Source organism: Prunus persica, chromosome G6 (genome assembly GCF_000346465.2).
Source record: "Prunus persica cultivar Lovell chromosome G6, Prunus_persica_NCBIv2, whole genome shotgun sequence".
NCBI classification, from domain to species: Eukaryota; Viridiplantae; Streptophyta; class Magnoliopsida; order Rosales; family Rosaceae; genus Prunus; species Prunus persica.
Genome location: NC_034014.1, coordinates 20,520,242 through 20,537,282, shown reverse-complemented (window position 1 = coordinate 20,537,282; position 17,041 = coordinate 20,520,242). Strand labels below are relative to the sequence as shown.

The following is a 17,041-nucleotide window of genomic DNA, read 5'->3' as shown; positions in this document are numbered from 1 at the left end:
ATTTTGTTGTTGTTGGTGAAATGCCTTTAATTAAAATTGCGGAAAATGGCCTTGACTTGCATATAAAAAGTCTCAATTTCGAACTCCTATGACATCTTAGTTGTGTGCATGTGTATGAGAAACCCCATCCCTGTAATTTAGACTACCTTTTATTATGAAGAAAGTTTATTATTATATTTTGGTACGTGATTAGTGATATATAAGAAAAAAGTTTATTATTATTTTGACTATCGCTTAGACTAAAAAAAAAAAAGTGAAGAAAGTTTATTATTATTTTTTGGTACGTGATTAGTGGTATAATTCCATTTCTTATTTTAAAATTAAAATTTAATTTTTTTTGTAATTGGAGGTCAAGTTAGCACACTAATCTTTTTTTTTAAAAAATTAAAATAAAAACTTATAACGTCAGAGTGTCTCAGGTTCCACTTTCAATTTGTTCTTCAATTTGATCCAAAATTTTAGGATTTGTTTCGATCGTATCATAATTGATTGCTCCCTTTGATAATTTCTCGTTATATGATCCTCGGGGAAGCATTCGAAGTTCCAATTCAGCATAGAGATTTAGGGTTCGTAAAATGCCATGGCTGCTAACGTGCTCGAAGCTGACGCTCTTCACCATAGCTGGAGTTGCGATTCAAATGGTTGGCCTCTCCATCTTCGTCTTCGGCTTCTTCCCTGTCAAACCAACCCTACCTGGACACAGGTACTCTGGTTGCTTAGAATAATACCAAGGATCATAGAAATTGAAACATCAACAACCAAAAGAAAACAAAGCACTTTTTTTTTTTTTGTCTGAGTTGGTTCATTTCACTGACAATGGCAGTGGTCCGGAGAGTTTTCAAGCACCCAAGTGCAATTCGATTCAAAACGAGACCGAGAGAGACCTGCATCCTCATCACCTCGGGTCACTGTATAAGGTACTTGTTTCCCTCATCAGTTTTGTGAAGTTTGACAGTCTTCTAGCTCTAAATGCATACTTGCTCTGGTGGGTTTTTGGTATTTGTAATTTGTGGAATTTAATTTTTGTGGCAACAAAATTTTTGTGGAATTTAATGACTTCCAGGGCAATCCTTTTCCAGATAGTATGTTTGGGCTTTAAATGTTGCAATATCAGGGTTTTTGCATTTGTGTATGTACACATGCATACATACATAATTCCTTGTTCTATTGGCAATGCAGGAACTATCTGGAATGCCCCCTGCATTTGACCGGCTAATACTAATGGTATATTTAGTTTGTGTCTGTCAACATCTGTGCGGTTTTTTTGATGTGTTAGTCGATAAAGATGTTATCTAGAGGATAAGATTTGGTTTGTCCTTTACAATCATGCCAGTTTAGGTGATTGATGGTCTTCCAGCAGAACTTGTGCTTGGCAAGGATGGTAAGCCTCCAAGCAAGGCATTAATGGAAGCTATGCCATATACTCAATCACTGCTTGCTAATGGAATGGCAATTGGGTATCATGCAAAGGCTGCACCTCCAACTGTTACAATGCCTCGTTTGAAGGTTGTCTCCATCACAATATTTTTATATGTAGACAATAATTCTTGTAGAGGTCTGCTTTTTCATCACCCCTTGGTAAAGGATTGCAGGCTATGGTTTCTGGAGCAATAGGGGGATTCCTGGATGTGGCTTTGAATTTTAACACACAAGCTATGTTAGATGACAATCTTCTCGGTTAGTTGATAATTTATACTTTAATGTTAAATTCATTCACTATGTCAAATGTTTTGAAGACTGTCCAGAATTTCATGATACTTGTTTACATCTTTGCCTCACAGACCAGTTTTTCAAGATTGGTTGGAAAATGGTGATGCTTGGTGATGAAACATGGCTTAAGTTGTTTCCAGGATTATTTATTAGGCATGATGGAGTCAGCAGTTTCTTCGTAAGTCTCTTTTTACATCATCAGCATGTTACATGTCAAAGCTTGCATATGACGATTAAGCTTCTACATCTTCACTTTTGAAGTGTCTGGATGCTAATGGAGTGAATGCTCGTCTTAAGATTTCCTGTTTTTATAGGCTTGGCTGTGTTACCCTGATGTGTTAAGGCCACTGCCATTTTTGGTTGGCCAGTTTTCATGCAATTTTTCACTTTTCAGATTGATTAGTAATCTTATGTTTGATGTTACTCTATTCTTGTAGAAGTCAAATTGGTAATTTTGTATCTGGGTTTATTGTGGAGGTTGTAATATATGCTGACTTGCAACATGCATTCTTTCTTGCTGAAGGTTAAAGATACTGTACAAGTGGATCAAAATGTTTCTCGACATCTGGGTCATGAGCTTAACAAAGATGACTGGGATTTTCTGGTTAGTCTCAGTTACTAACTTACTAGATAATATTGGATTGTCCAGGGCTCCTAGTATACCTTATTAGCAACACTGCTGCCGATAATTGTTGTAAAGAATATTTGTACTCTTACTTTGCCAGTTTGTTAAATGGACTAGCATTTTAATAATTTTTACTTTCAAGCTGGTTTTACAGGGTAGTTCCAATTTTTCACTGTGTTTAATAGCAATAGTTTCATTATTATGGGGGAAAAAAAAATAAAATCTACTTTGAATATATATTCATCAGATTAATTGTCAAAATCATTCTTTGGAAAATTCAAAGTATCATGTACTTTGTATTCTGTTGTTTTAAAATGACATAATCAAATCTTGAATGATGAATTTAGTTTCTGCTTGGAGGCATTGCTCTGTTTTTCACTTTTAACTGAAACTGCATGTCAGATTCTACATTATCTGGGCTTAGATCATGTGGGACATATTGGTGGGCGCAACAGGTGGTCCTTTTTCCCATTTATGTTAAACCTCTTTTGATTGATTCAACAAGCTTATTTCTTGAGGATTAAGTGGACATGTTTTTTATTATTTCAGTGCCTTGATGGCTCCAAAACTTTCAGAGATGGATGACGTGGTTAAGATGATTCATATGAATAGTATACTAAATCAAAAAAATGATCAAGGACGGACACTCTTGGTTCGTCGTTCTCTTATCTGGTTCTTCTCATTGACTGTAGATTCTTACTTATGTCTCATGAATTCACTTCTGTTGATCATGGAATTTCATCTGGGGAGCAATAACTGACCAGCATTTTACCCACTCGATTCTGAAAAATGCGTAAAGAAACAAATAATGGAAGACTAACTATAATATGCAGGGCTAAAGCTGTAGGGGTTCTGAATTTGAGGCATAAGTGTATCCAAAGGAAACATGCTTTTCTAGAAGGCCTTTAAGCAATAGAGAGTGCATTTCTATCTAAACAATGTTTTGTCTTTTCAGATAACATTTTATGGCACTGGTAGTATCATGTAAAGCAGCTGTTAATGTGTAAAACTGTTGCACATAAATACATGTATGCTCAATGCGTAGTTCACATTCCATGCCAGTTTTCACTACTCTCTTTATATTAGTGGATCTAAACAGCTATATCCTTATAATTATTGTCTCTCTTTCTGTGAGGTTTGTAAAGTGTTTTATGTATTTATTTATTTTTCTGTTCTGTCAGTAGTCATTCAAAAATTTGAAATAATACTCATATCTGTCTCTATCATGAATTTCTTATCTAGGTCGTAGTAAGTGACCATGGCATGACTGAGAGTGGTAATCATGGAGGGTCCTCATATGAAGAAACTGACTCCTTAGCCCTTTTTATTGGCCTGAACAATGACATCTCTGATTATTCGTCGTCCACCCATAACATCATTTATCAGGTAATTAAGATATAGAATTGTATGGTTATAATGTTCCATGATTATTTACATTGAATGGGATTCCTAGTTTCCATTAAATCGCAACAAAGGCATACTTTAACTTGCTGGACTAGAGAATTTCGCACCAAGATTAAGACTAAAATATTTCCTCTTCATCACTTACCTGCAAATGCAATGTCATTTATCACGTGCAATTGTTGTGGTTCAGGTCGACATTGCACCAACATTAGCTCTTCTATTTGGCGTTCCAATTCCAAAAAACAATGTTGGTGTCCTAATTGCAGAAATTTTTGGGTATTTGGCTGGTTAGCTCCTTCCCTCCTTCCCTCTCTCTCTCTCTCTCTCTCTCTCTCTCTCTCTCTCTCTCTCTCTCTCTCTCGCATTGTTGAGGACGCCCCTCAATGTGGTCCAATTATCCAAACTGTCTAATTCTTAGATCCCTGTTTAAAAGTCATTCATGCAAAACATAAAAAATTTCAGTGTTTATGGGGGAATACTGTGTTCGTCTTTGTATATGGTTATAGTTAGATGATTAAATGGTTTCTGGTTAGTTTGGCCCCACATGCCCTTTTGGTTCTTATCAAATGGGATCCCTTGTTATAAGTTTTATATAGATTTGTATCTATGCATATGTGCGTGGGTGTGGGTGTCTCTGTGAATTATTATATCTATGTGCTGGTGTGATTATATGTGGGACCTTGGTATATCTAGGTTGGTTGTACAAGGGGTTGAAAGAATGATATGTGGATAAGTTAAGCATGTGTACACAATAAACTTGAAATATTTCTTTACAAAATTTTGAGGATCAACCACAATGGTACTGTATCCCATTGAGGTATCCATTGACCTATTTGTCTCCATTGAAAATAGGTGGTGTGATTTTCTTCAGGGATGCTATTTAAATTGAGCTAATGTTGTCTCTCTATGCTAAATGACATTTGGATGTCAATCTTTGACTGATGATGCACACTAAATCAGCTTAATTTCTTGTAATGACATTTACCATACAATTATAAAGGGATGTATGGAGGGAGTAAGGTGTTAGACATAGGCTAAAGCCCTTTCTGTAAGACAGCCATAAGAAATGAATAACTGACAATACAAAAAAATGATACTTGAAACAAGTGGAACTTTGAGCCACAAATCTATCCTCTCCTGTCAGATTAATTAGTCTCATCGGTAAATATTAATTACCTAGTTGTTTTTTAACCTATGAGTTTTGATAAGTAGATAAATTAATAACTCGCACTGAATGTTGCTGACTGCTGTGACTTTCCTTAGCCTTAGATCTTGTCAAGATCAACTGCCTGCCCATGTACTACTGAATGTGTGTAATTTCTGATGTTGTTTCCTTGTCTTTGATGAGTAAAGATGACCAACAACTGAAGGCACTGGAGTTAAATTCCTGGCAATTGCTTAGATTATTGCAAGCACAAATGCCTGGTTTATCATGTCGAAATTACCTATGTGATGGCTTCAGTGATGATCAAGAGTCCAAGATAACCAAATGCTCTGGGAGCATGGGAAAGATGTTTTGTTGCCTATATACGAATGCTGCACTTCTCCAAAATTCCTGGATGTCAAAGGAATTCTCCAGGTGGATACATGACACTGTCTGTTATTGAAATCATGACACCAGATTCAATAAGGAAAACCTCTAATGCCAGTCTTTATGTGTAAATTATGTAACTAGGTCTAAAAGTAAGGAAGACTACAACAGCGCTGTTACAGCATACTATGAGTTTCTGAGAACTGCAAGTGAGTGGTTATCACGCAGCGCAACTGATGTATGTATATTCTCTTCTTCCTTGTAAAGATGAACTGAGATGGTGATTGTTTCTGATGGAGAGAGTCTTAGACTGTTTCATTATGTAAATCTTAGTTTCTTTCGTGTAACTTTTGTCCACTGACAATTATTTTATTTTCTAGAAACCTGTCAGCCTACTTACTCTCGGAATTGCTGCTATGCTCATGTCTTGTCTGATATTATTAAGCCTTCTATTTAATATGTGCAAAGAAGTCTACATCAGAGAGAAGTACCTCTTTGACTTAGAGAGCGCCACGCAGACCTGGTATTTAGATGAGACTTTTGTATTAGGCGTTATATTGATCCTCATTGTAAGTATGGTATCAAGTTCTATGGTAGAGGAAGAGCAATACATTTGGCATTTTGTGGCTTCCACATTGAATTTGTTATTATTGCGTAAAGCAATACAATGTCCTCCATGTGGAGGAGCTCAAGGTCTCCATACTTTATCCAAGGAACAAAACAAAATAAGTTGTTTTCGATTGAGTTCCATCTTTGTGGTTCTTGTTTCTGGAAGGATATTGAGAGGCTGGCACCAGGGAGGTGTGAATTGGACAAATCTTCCTGACATTTCTAAGTGGCTTGAGCAGGCTGGGACTGATAATATAAAATCAATTCAGCTCGTCTCATGCCTTCTACTGATGACCTTAAGCTTATATGTTCTTTTGCTACTTGGGTCCAACAAAAAGTTTGTTCTGGTGATTGGATTTAGCTTTCTTATGTCTGGATTGTTGGTTTTGCAACACGTCACTAAGCATCAGGATGGTATGTTTGTGTCATCCAGTTACAGCACGACTACATTGGTACAAATAATTTATGCAACTCTGGGTGCTTCCACATTTGGAACTGTTGTAGCCTTACCGTGGCTTGTATCTTTTTCAATATCTGAGATGTGCTCGAATCAGGATTTGTACATGTCAACTTCTGCTCCCAATGAAGTTCAAAATAAGTCGCTTATGGCAAAATTAAGAGATTCTCTATATATAATTGGGTGGACATACATCTCCTGCTGGTGTATTCTGCAACTGTTGCTTCAACAAACAATTAACTCAATGCCTATACTATTGCTACTTGTGCAAATTTTCGCCAGCATGTTGTATTTTTCTTACAGTGCTCTGCATCATAAGCCGTGGGTTGAGGTCAGTTTCAATTTTAGTTTGTTTTGAGTTAATATTGTTTTCATTCTTGTGTGTCAAAGTCATGTTAATCTTAGACTGGTCCAGTCAATAAAAGCAATTATGTCGTACCGTTCTTAAATTGAGAAGTATGAAAATTTGAAAGGCTTCAAGTCTCTTGAGGTTTGATTTGCCCCTTGTTTGGTTGGAGAAAGATAAAGAACATACGTACAGAAAGTTGTATTTTTTTTCTTTTTAATATGTTATGTGAAGAATATAGAGGGAAAATAGAAGGGTAACTTTTTGTTTCTACGAGACAACTTCGTTTTGAGTATCATATTGTAAAGAGATTCAGAATATCATTTCGAAAAAGAAAGCATTGTGTGTGTGATGTGCTGCATGAACAGTGTTAATTTGTTTGGAAAATGTTCTCTTGCCAGACAGCCTGGCATGTTATTAACAAGCCACTTATCTGGCAACATAGCACATTAGATATTTGGCAACATGAGATGATAGACATCTGGCAATAAAACATTACCCCATTTTATTTACTCCCTAAGCCTCATTTATTGCAGGTGCTAATACTGCATTTTGCATTTGTTCTTTTAGGTTGCTGCATTTTACTTTTTGGGAATGGCTGGCCATTTTGCTCTGGGGAACAGCAATTCTCTAGCTACTATTGATGTTGCCGGAGCTTTTATTGTACATCCTCTTTACCCTGGCATAGTTTATATAGAAAAGAAAAACATTATTTTGGGGACAGATTGCAGAAATTTTGAGATTTGAAAAGTTTCTGTTTGTTTCTGATTGTTTACTCGTTGCCAGGGCATCTCAAGTCACTCGACGGTACTTTCTGGCATCTTAATGTTCATGATCACCTACGCCTCCCCAATGTTATTTATCCTTAGCATGGTGATGTATATCTCTGTGAAGGAGACAAGCTATCTCCCATCTCCCTTCAGTGCAGATTCCACACAACTCCTCAAAATAATGCTTGGCTTTCCTTGTCTGGTTCCACTGGGGTTGAACTCCATTTTGTTGACAGCGTACACCATCATATTGCTGTTAATGAGGAACCATCTCTTTGTTTGGAGCGTCTTTTCTCCCAAGTAAGTCTCACTGACATAAGGGCTTGTATTAGTTGATGTTACCTCTAGAGTGAGGGAGTCTTAAGTGATTGTTTTAGAAATCTTCTGTGATAATCTATTTATTGTACTATGGAACTCCTTGGAAAGATGTAGGACAAAGAATTTAGGACATGGTGAGAAATAAAAAGACTGGAGAGTAGAAAAGAGAGAACCAGTTGTAGAGGTTGAAGAAGCGAAGAGGGGCAGGAGAAAATTTGGGTAAACTACAATCAGTCAATCTAGAAGTATGAAACTATGTTACAATAAGACTTACTTTTATATGCATTCCAAATAATAAAATATACTAACATAGTAATTAACTCTAATGATCAGAACAAAGTTATCATAAACAGAGATAAATGAATAATTAATCCCTAAATTGTAATCGTAATAGGTGAAAATTATATAAGATAAAACTGATTTCAAGCTTCTGTTTACACCTAAAGTAGATATTATTTTCTCTTGCATCCGTTGTCGAAAGACATTTTAATAGCTAAAGGCAGTCCACAGCTCATATTAACTTCACTCACTTTGGAATTTATGGTTTGCATATTCTCTCCAGGTACATTTATGTTTGTACTACAACAGTATGCGTCTACGTTGGGGTATCTGTAGTAGCTACAACTGTGACATATACATACTTGGTGCTGGGGTTTAGAAGAAAGATGCAAGGTGAGCTTAGCCATCAGCAGTGATTTAAGATAGAGCTTGGCATAAGGAGTAAGGCTATTTTCATTGGTGGTAAACCAACGCACACAGATCATTCTTTTCTGTAGAAGAGTTTGTACTTTTTCCTCTTCGGCCAGAAAATATTTTTTTTGTAGAAATATAGTAGGAAATGAAGCAGCAGAAAGACATGCTGACGAAAGTGTTGCTTCTTGCGGAATTTTAGTGCTGCAGTGACAAATTTAGTACACTTTCTTTTTGTAGCTTTGCCCTCTGTCTTGGGAGATGGAGTACAGGAACTAAATTCTTGCAGATTTGTTGGGAAAATAAACAGGAAAGAAAGCTTGGGAAGAGCCCTAGATTGTTGATCTATGTTGTGGCGTGTATGATCATCTAGTTGCCTCGTATTCTATACCAACTGCATTAAGCCATGGTGGCGTGGCGTTACAAAAATTGTGACTTTCAGCAATGGGGAAGAATTCTGAACCAAAAAAAAAAAAGGTAGTGGGGGAGAATTGCTTCCTTCTGCTGAAATGGGAGTATAACTGCATGGCTCCCATGACGGCTGAATTGGGAGAGTAGTTAGGGTGGCTCAGAGCTGAGGTCGCTAGGCTAATTGGCAGCATGATACTGCCAAAAAAAAAGTAATCACCTCCATGACATTGAGGCAAGTAGATGGGAGTGCAATTCCAAGTCAGGAAATTCTTGCCTCATTTTATGGGAGTAGGAACACCTTATGCTGCCAATCACAGTTTGGCATGTGCATAAATGTTTCTTTTAATTTTTTTATGAATTAAATTTTTTTTAATACAAGCAATAGTCTAATCTAGAAGGGGAGCAGAGGTTTCTGATACAAGTAAATGCCCTTGTTCATTGAATTTGACCATATTGACTTGATGAATTAATTTTGTATATGTCTCAAACGTTTTGCACGAAAATAGGGATGTCTCCTTACAGGAAAGAGGTAAGCCACTGAAATTAGGGTGTTGCTAAAAGGAGTATGCCTGTACTCAATTCAGATTTTAATAGACTTTTTTCTGTTACAAGATTTTATGACTTTAAATTCATATTTAATGAACATATGGGAGTATTACCATTGAGAACTCTACAAAAGTTTAGGTGTCTTAAAAAGTCATAGATTTTGAAGTAAACACAAAAGTTGGGGGTTTTTATTTTTTATTTTTTTAATGAATAGATTTTAGGCCATAACAAATCCTGCTCTCTCTCACCTAGAGATTTTGACAGAAATTTTTTTCTCTTAATAAAATATGATATAATTTAGCTATTATTGACTCAAACCTTGGCTTTAAACTTAACATAGCATACAAATTACAATAACTTTCCTGACTCTACTATTACCCAGCATACAAAGAAGTACTACTTTTTTGGTGCAACAAAACTTCTTTACTCCTTAAAAAGAAACTTCTTTATTTACTATATATAACAATAATGATTTATGTAATACAAAAGAAGTTATATGTAAATGAAGGAGATGGACTAGGCTCATATCATATGCAGTCAAAGGATGGAGAAATCAAAAAAGGAGCACCAATAGAATTTTGAGAGCCTCTGCCTGTCCTCCCTCCGTACATCTGATCTCTGTATTCTCCTACTGTGCATTAAAACCCACAGACTACACCACTGTGCTCTGAAGCAGGGGAAGATTGCGCCCCAAGCAACAGCCACGTCTCTTTCCTTGGAGGAACCCACCTGGAATGCATATAATATTCCTCCTAAAGGACCAAAATACCCTCACAAGTCCCGGCACAAACAAGTAAAGTTTCCTCCGAAGCTCATGCCCCTTTTCGTCCACTGAATTCCCCATCTTTAAACCTCCTCTTCTTCCCTCACAAAAATCACTCTTCTTCCCACAAAAACACAGCATTCTGAGGAAAAAAAAACACAAAAAATTGATCAACAAAGAACAAACATGGTTCATGCAAAACGCAGCAGCAGCTGCTCGCCCAAAGCCCAAAAACTTCTCACCCTCTCAGCCCACTATCTCAGCCACCGAGATTTCTCTTTTTGCCGCAAATTCGCTCTCAAAGCTCGAGAGTCCGACCCGCACAACTCCGGGGCCGACCGAATCCTCGCCGTAGCTGACGTACTCCTCGCCGCCGATCACCAAAACCCAACTGACTGGTGCTCCATTCTCCAAATACCGCCACCCGGCTCCGAAAACCCGACACTCGTCCGGACCCAGTTCGAGAAACTCAAGACCCTCTTGGAACCCAGCAAGAACGGGTTCGCTTTCGCTCAGGAGGCCTTTGAGCTCGTCCAGAAAGCTTGGTCCTTTCTATCGGACCAAGACAAGAAAACCCATTTCGCAAATGGGTCTGAAAATGGGCAAGAAACCCCAAAACAGAGAGAGCAGAAGGAAAAAAATGTGGGGGAAAATGGTAAGGGGTGTAATGTGGAAGAGACATTTTGGACAGTTTGTCCGTACTGCTATTACATGTTCGAGTACGGGAAGGTGTATGAGGATTGTTGCTTGAGATGCCAGAATTGCAGGAAAGCGTTCCATGGAGTGGCAATAAAGGCGCCATCACCGGATATTATAGTGCAGGGGAAGGAGCAGTACAATTTCTGTTTTGGGTATTTTCAAATGGAGTACGTGGACCCAAAGAAGCAGATGGAGACAGAGGTAACTGGCAATAAAGACAAGGATGTTGTGGTCATCTCTGATGATGATGATGGTGATGGTACTGATGATGAGTTTGAGGATGATTTGTTGGATGGTAATGTGGGTTTTGAGGGAATGCATGAAGAAAAGGTAAAGATTGGGAGTGAAGGAGTTGTGGGAACTGATATAGGTGGGAGTGGAAGAGCAGAGTTGAGGAGTGAAGGGAGGACACCAGTGAAGAGGGTGAAGACTCTAGCAAGGCGTCTGAAGAGCGTCAAATCGAAGTCCGTGGCAAGGAATACGAAGAAGATAATGGGAAATGAGATGAGAAGCAGGAGGGTTGAGTTGATGGGTGATGAGAGGGTGGAAGGAGCGGACACGAGTGTTGAAGATGGAAATGGAATTGATAAGGGAGGTAGTGGAAGTGGGAGTGGAATGGATGGGCTGGAGTTTTTTGAAGGAGAAGATGATATCTATGTTGGTATAGGGGATAGTCCGGTTTGAAAGGAATGGAAAGGTAAGAGATTTCAGGGTAGTGATGGAAGTTCCAAAATTTTATATGGGTTAACTTTTGAAGGTTTAGCAAGTAGGAGCATGGCTTTTGAGTAATTGGCTTGGCTCACAGTTGAAAGTAGACTGGATTACACGGTAGACTCATCAACCAGGTGCTTTGATCTCATAGTAGAAATTAGGTAATAGTTTAGCTAAGGTAATATTAACCAACTTTATCTTATAAAATGACAAGTTAAGCAGATGTTCTGGTATCTCTTGCAGGATTTGCTTCAGTTCTAAGTCTGCTTAATTTTGTGGATAAATAGATTAGGATGACTGATTTTGAAGCACAATGACCTGATAGTTGATGGTAGTTTCTTTCTTGTAATGGTTCACCCCACTTTGATTGAACAATGCTTGCAGTGAATGGTAAATTGGCAATCAAGGTTTTTATGTTCTGTTTTGCTTGGGACCTGTACGAGTTATTGCTTTACACACTAAATTATTCAACTTAAATCCTTACTGTTAGTTGTTTCCATTTGGTTCGTCGGGAGCTTGTTAATCTTGACTATACCAATTTTAAAATGAGTTGACAACCAAGTAACAATACGGAAGTTACCCCAGCTCAAAAAGTGAAGAAGTGCCTCTCACCTCTGCCACAAAAAGATGAATGGATGCAGCCATTGTGTAGCATATTGTGGTAAGAGATGCAATGTGATAAATAATGAAATGGAGTTTTAGTAAGAGTTACTATCCTTTTTCCTCATATATTAACAATCTTGAATGTACTTACTTCGTATCCTTTCTTATTTAGCTATTGTGTAAGTTAATACATCCTCTTATTGCAGGCCTTCTCTGTCATCCTTATGAGTATATTGTTTAAGATACATTGGATATATCTTTAGGCTCTTACTGTTCCTCTCTTTCGCATATATTATCCATAGGCCCTTAGTGGTGTGAGATGAAAGACCTAAAGCTGATGGTCAATAGTTGAAGGCAGTAAGGGAAAGATAATGATAATTGTAGGTTGAATTTTGCTGTATAGCAGAATGCTGTAAGTTATATGTATAGAGGATGTTATATAGGAGAAAACTCATGTGGAAAAATGCTGGTCCTTCAGGTAGTTCTCATGGTGCTATCAAAGAACAATTAGAGAAAGCAAGTCAAGCAACTCACAGGGCCACCACTGATAGGCTTCTAGAGTATAATATGAATGTTTTGATGCTTTTGCATTGTGCTGCAAAGTATTAAAACAGAGTATGATATAGTTATTTTAGTTGTTGCCTGTTTACATAATTCTGAATATGAGATGGTGTCCATGAAAAATATTAGCAATGGAGTTAACAATGTCAGGTTGATGGCAGCTATGGCTACCATATTGTGCCCTCAGGGCTCTACCATTACAGGCCATGATTTATGTATGAGAAGTGTTTATATTAAGCACTGATGCCATGCATACTTTGGACAATTGGAATTTGCACCTTTTTTTATAGTCATAAGTTACAGTCAACTTGGATTTTGCTTTGTTTTTGGATTGATATGATGATGTGAAGGGGTCTGGCTTTTTGGTTGGGGGGAAGCTAGTAGGGAGAAGGAAGAAGCAACATATTCATTAATTGAGTTGTGTAAAAATGCAAATGGTAATATGAAGAAACCAAATTGTCCTTTTTATTATTTTTAATTTTTGAGAGCATGCAATATTTGTTGCTACTTTCAATCATAGTTATATATATTTCAAAAGTTAAACCAATAACCATTATTTTGTGTAATTAATACTTGGCACATGCGTTTTGAGAGGAGTGACACTGAGATAAAAGCAGGTAAAATTGTATTTAAAGAGTAATGCTAGGGAGACCACATTGTTGTACTTCTCTAACAGAGGTAGAGACAACCAATGCAAGTAGGTCTTACCTCTATTAGAGACATGATACACAAAGCGGTACAATAATGTCTCCCCAACAATTTCTTAAGTAAATTCGGAAAGGAAATAATTAATAGAAATAAAGAGCACTATTTGGCTAGAGTATTTCTCCTTATTAGCAATGACGTATTATATTTATAAATTTTTTTTAAAAAAAAAACAGAGGAGAAAAATTGATAGTAAGAACGAACGACTGTCAAATGACTATTTAGTCTAGTGACATAAATATCTACTTTGCTGGAAGAATTCGATCATATTGATTTAAAAGAAAAAAAAAGAACCAAGTATGAGAGAGTAATAGATGTGATTCGTGACTCATGTGATACTGATACCCTAAGTCATCTTCTGTACTTTATTGATATTGTTTTGCCTTTTTAGGTTTATTCTATATGATCCCAATTTTTAAATTTATAGCACACCCAATATCCAGATTTCAGGATCGCACAATAATTACCCTAATAGTAAATGTCATTTATTAGGTTCAAAATGTCACATTTAAATGCAAATATATTCCATCGTAGCATTTATTTGCTTCAATATACAGTTTTCTGGTATTTGAAAGCACTGGTTGCAGAACATTTCCTATATAAAACACAAACGTTGTCTTTCCCTCCATTGTTTTTAGTGTTATTCTTTCATGGTTTTACTATTGCAACAGGTAGCATCCCTCTCTTCTGTTCTTTTCCAATTTGTTCTATTTCCCTTTCTCTTTCTTTAATTCTTTTTGTTATCAGATTTTTTTTTCTTTCTGTTTTCTAATGGTGTGATTATTTTAGACAGGTTATAGCTAGCTAGAGCAAGATATGCTGTCCATCCCAAGTTATTATCCGAAGCAAATCAGCTTCCCAAAAGGCCAAGGAGTATTCCCAGTGAATACTATCTACTCCAAAAGCTTCTTTAAACCAAAATCAAAGGCAGAGACCAAAGTAATTGCAGCCAAGAAACACAGTGACTCAGAGAGAAGACGAAGGATGCGAATCAATGGTCAATATGCCACTCTTCGTACCGTCCTCCCAAACTTGATCAAAGTAATTATCTACTCTTAACATGCATGTGCATAAAAGAAAAACTCTCTGTTGCCAACCAGATTGTGAATTAGAACCATCGGTTAAGAATTATGTTTAAACATATGTGCGGTCTCATTTACAGTTTGACAACCTAACATAGATTGTGAATAAAAAACCGTTGGAATTATGTTTGAATGTGCGCAGCTTCATTTGTAGTATAATATAACATGCCATGTATTTCACAATTTCTCTCAAATAAAATATTTCTTTGACACAGATGGACAAGGCATCTGTGCTTGCAGAGACGGTCCGGCAAGTAAGGGAGCTGAAGAGGGCGGTGGCAGAAGTGGAAGCAGCATGTCGCCACGGTGACAGTGATGAATGTGTTTTACCAGGTGGGGTTGACAAGTTGAGTTTGGAACAGTGTGATGGAGAGCAAGAAGGGCTTGTGAAGGCCACATTGAGCTGTGGCGACAGGCCGGGGCTGATATCGGACATGACAAGGGCACTGAGCTCTGTGAAAGGGAGGTTGGTGAGGGCTGAGATGGTGATAGTGGGTGGAAGGAGTAAAAATGTGTTGTGGATTCAAGGGTTGGGTGATGGAAAAGAAGGGATGGTGGCGCTACGGAGGGCATTGAAGGTGGTTATTGACAGGCCTATTTTTGCAGGGCTTCGTAAGAGGTTTCATCTTCCTCAGTGATTTGGTTGTGAGTAGAGCTAACCCATACAACAACCATAACTTGTGTTTGATATGCTAACACAATTTAGGATCAAGTATATGTATCTTAGTTGATTTCTTATTAATTTATCATTAATAGGAATGAATATCATTTGTCTCCCTGCTACTTGTGGAACCATGCTGAGGAGATGTATCTTGTGTCAACAGGCCATCAAATTCATATGGCCATTCACAAAACAAATAAGAACTTAAATACAATCATTTCTTATAAGTTAACAAAATTCTGACTCATCCATCCTTGGCTTAGCCCAGTGGTTAGGGCGAACTTGCACTTGTATAGGTCATGGGTTCGATTCCGCACAGGATCAAACCAAGATTTAAGTGGGGGCTCGTGGCTGTGGGTTGATACACTAGTCTACCCTAAGTTAGATGATTAGAAAAAAAATCATTGAAACACTACCATCTATTTCTAATAATATGAAGGAAATATCCATTACTTGATAAATATATCGTGGGGTTAGACTTTTGACTCTCAGAGAAGACAAGGCTATAGAAGAAAAGAAAATGTTGGGTACCAATACCATCTACTTCTAATCTGAATGACATTGCTACATAATAGACTGCTTACGTTGGACAATGTCACAAAGGGGTTGGTGGATAGTTTTAAATAAAGATACGTTTCGAATTAATGTTTTTGCGAAGGTGAGCTAACCACTACTTCTCCACACAACCCCAACTAGATTTCATCAAACATTGACAACTTAGTTTATACTTTCTCCCTATAAATACCTATAAGACATGTTATGCCTTCAACTCAAACAAGAAACAGAAACAATTACTCACATATATTGAAGAACTTGCTCTGTGTGATCCTATATATCAACCAATATGGCAGGTTTCAAGCATTGTTTCCTACTATTTTCTATGGTGGTAGCAGCATTGTGTTTATCAAGCCTTGATGTGAGCCTGGCGGCCCGGAACCTTCTGGACACAGCAGCTCCACCCCCGGCATTGACGCTGCCTACCATTCCATCTCTTCCAATTCCCAAGGCTACATTGCCTCCACTGCCTTCCTTCCCAACACTGCCTAAAGCCGCATTGCCACCATTGCCAACCACCCCTTTAATCCCAGCACTGCCAAAGCCCACATTGCCTTCTTTCCCAAGCACACAAATCCCATCTATGCCAAAACCAACATTGCCAACCATCCCCAATGCTCCCAAGGTCACTCTTCCTCCACTTCCTTCCACTCCATTGCCAACTATCCCGACTACGATGCCTTCAATCCCAACCATTCCAACAACAATTCCAACAATTCCTTCCCTGTTCCCTCCTCCATCAAATTAAACAGTTCTATCTAATTCTGTTGCCATGGTAAAGATCCCACATTTGCATTTATCTACATCCTACTAGCTTATGGTTCTGTTTCAGAGGATTCTTTCTTTTCATGAACTGATGTTCGTAGATGCAGAATTCATTTTCAGCTTCGCATGTGTGATGTTATATTTATATTGTTGTTTGCTCTGTTACTAATATATTTATGAAAATCATCTGTTTTTGTTATGAGCTCCTCTTGAATATCTTGTCTTGGGGGTATGAGATGAACCAAGGTTGAATCCAATCAAGCCATGCTTGAGCATTATATTTTTTAAAGCAAACACTGGAATAAAAGGCCGATCATCCACGAAACATTGAGAATCTTGACGGCTAATTTAATCGAAACAATTTCTACTTCAGTCAAAAAATGATGAACTATTCTAAGTCTAGTTTGAATGATGCCCTGAAAAAAGAAAAGAAAAGAAACAGTATGGATCAATCTCATATTCAAATCGATTAGAATGGCTAATTTATTAGGACCTGCTCTTTATAGGACAAACTGACAA

At 37.5% G+C, this 17,041-nt stretch overlaps 4 protein-coding genes across 6 annotated transcripts; 3 read left to right on the top strand and 1 right to left on the bottom strand.

Annotated features, from left to right (window-relative positions):
• LOC18774546 (GPI ethanolamine phosphate transferase 2) lies at window positions 422-8,841 on the top strand. Of its 3 annotated transcripts, XM_007206193.2 has the most exons (17): window positions 422-703; window positions 824-917; window positions 1,180-1,224; window positions 1,339-1,506; window positions 1,593-1,677; window positions 1,782-1,888; window positions 2,234-2,314; window positions 2,738-2,790; window positions 2,885-2,987; window positions 3,578-3,721; window positions 3,930-4,026; window positions 5,093-5,318; window positions 5,415-5,508; window positions 5,651-6,667; window positions 7,253-7,345; window positions 7,469-7,752; window positions 8,333-8,841. In XM_007206193.2, exons 1-17 carry the CDS (start codon window positions 576-578, stop codon window positions 8,463-8,465), a joined length of 2,952 nt encoding a protein of 983 aa, XP_007206255.1. In that variant the 5' UTR covers window positions 422-575; the 3' UTR covers window positions 8,466-8,841. The 3 variants fall into 3 exon arrangements, with proteins under 3 accessions (XP_007206255.1, XP_020422161.1, XP_020422162.1); XM_020566573.1 differs by lacking the exon at window positions 422-703 and having other exon boundaries at window positions 873-917; window positions 1,334-1,506; XM_020566572.1 differs by lacking the exons at window positions 2,738-2,790; window positions 2,885-2,987.
• Window positions 10,031-12,023, top strand: LOC18773441. The gene has a single exon (XM_020566793.1). It carries the CDS (start codon window positions 10,367-10,369, stop codon window positions 11,561-11,563), a length of 1,197 nt encoding a protein of 398 aa, XP_020422382.1. The 5' UTR covers window positions 10,031-10,366; the 3' UTR covers window positions 11,564-12,023.
• On the top strand, window positions 14,032-15,467 carry LOC18774074 (transcription factor bHLH131). The gene is made up of 2 exons (XM_007206464.2): window positions 14,032-14,500; window positions 14,757-15,467. The coding sequence occupies exons 1-2, from the start codon at window positions 14,276-14,278 to the stop codon at window positions 15,177-15,179; spliced, it is 648 nt and encodes a 215-aa protein (XP_007206526.1). The 5' UTR covers window positions 14,032-14,275; the 3' UTR covers window positions 15,180-15,467.
• Window positions 15,976-16,767, bottom strand: LOC109949534 (uncharacterized PE-PGRS family protein PE_PGRS54-like). Its single transcript, XM_020565369.1, has one exon. The coding sequence runs from the start codon at window positions 16,451-16,453 to the stop codon at window positions 16,031-16,033; it is 423 nt and encodes a 140-aa protein (XP_020420958.1). The 5' UTR covers window positions 16,454-16,767; the 3' UTR covers window positions 15,976-16,030.

Bases quoted from the DNA above. Each gene is read 5' to 3' on its own strand.
- LOC18774546 (XM_007206193.2), top strand. From the start codon at position 576: ATGCCATGGCTGCTAACGTGCTCGAAGCTGACGCTCTTCACCATAGCT. The intron at 1,225-1,338 runs GTATATTTAGTT...ATGCCAGTTTAG, and splicing joins TTGACCGGCTAATACTAATG to GTGATTGATGGTCTTCCAGC. The intron at 1,678-1,781 runs GTTAGTTGATAA...TTTGCCTCACAG, and splicing joins GTTAGATGACAATCTTCTCG to ACCAGTTTTTCAAGATTGGT.
- LOC18773441 (XM_020566793.1), top strand. From the start codon at position 10,367: ATGGTTCATGCAAAACGCAGCAGCAGCTGCTCGCCCAAAGCCCAAAAA.
- LOC18774074 (XM_007206464.2), top strand. From the start codon at position 14,276: ATGCTGTCCATCCCAAGTTATTATCCGAAGCAAATCAGCTTCCCAAAA. The intron at 14,501-14,756 runs GTAATTATCTAC...TCTTTGACACAG, and splicing joins TCCTCCCAAACTTGATCAAA to ATGGACAAGGCATCTGTGCT.
- LOC109949534 (XM_020565369.1), bottom strand. From the start codon at position 16,453: ATGGTTGGGATTGAAGGCATCGTAGTCGGGATAGTTGGCAATGGAGTG.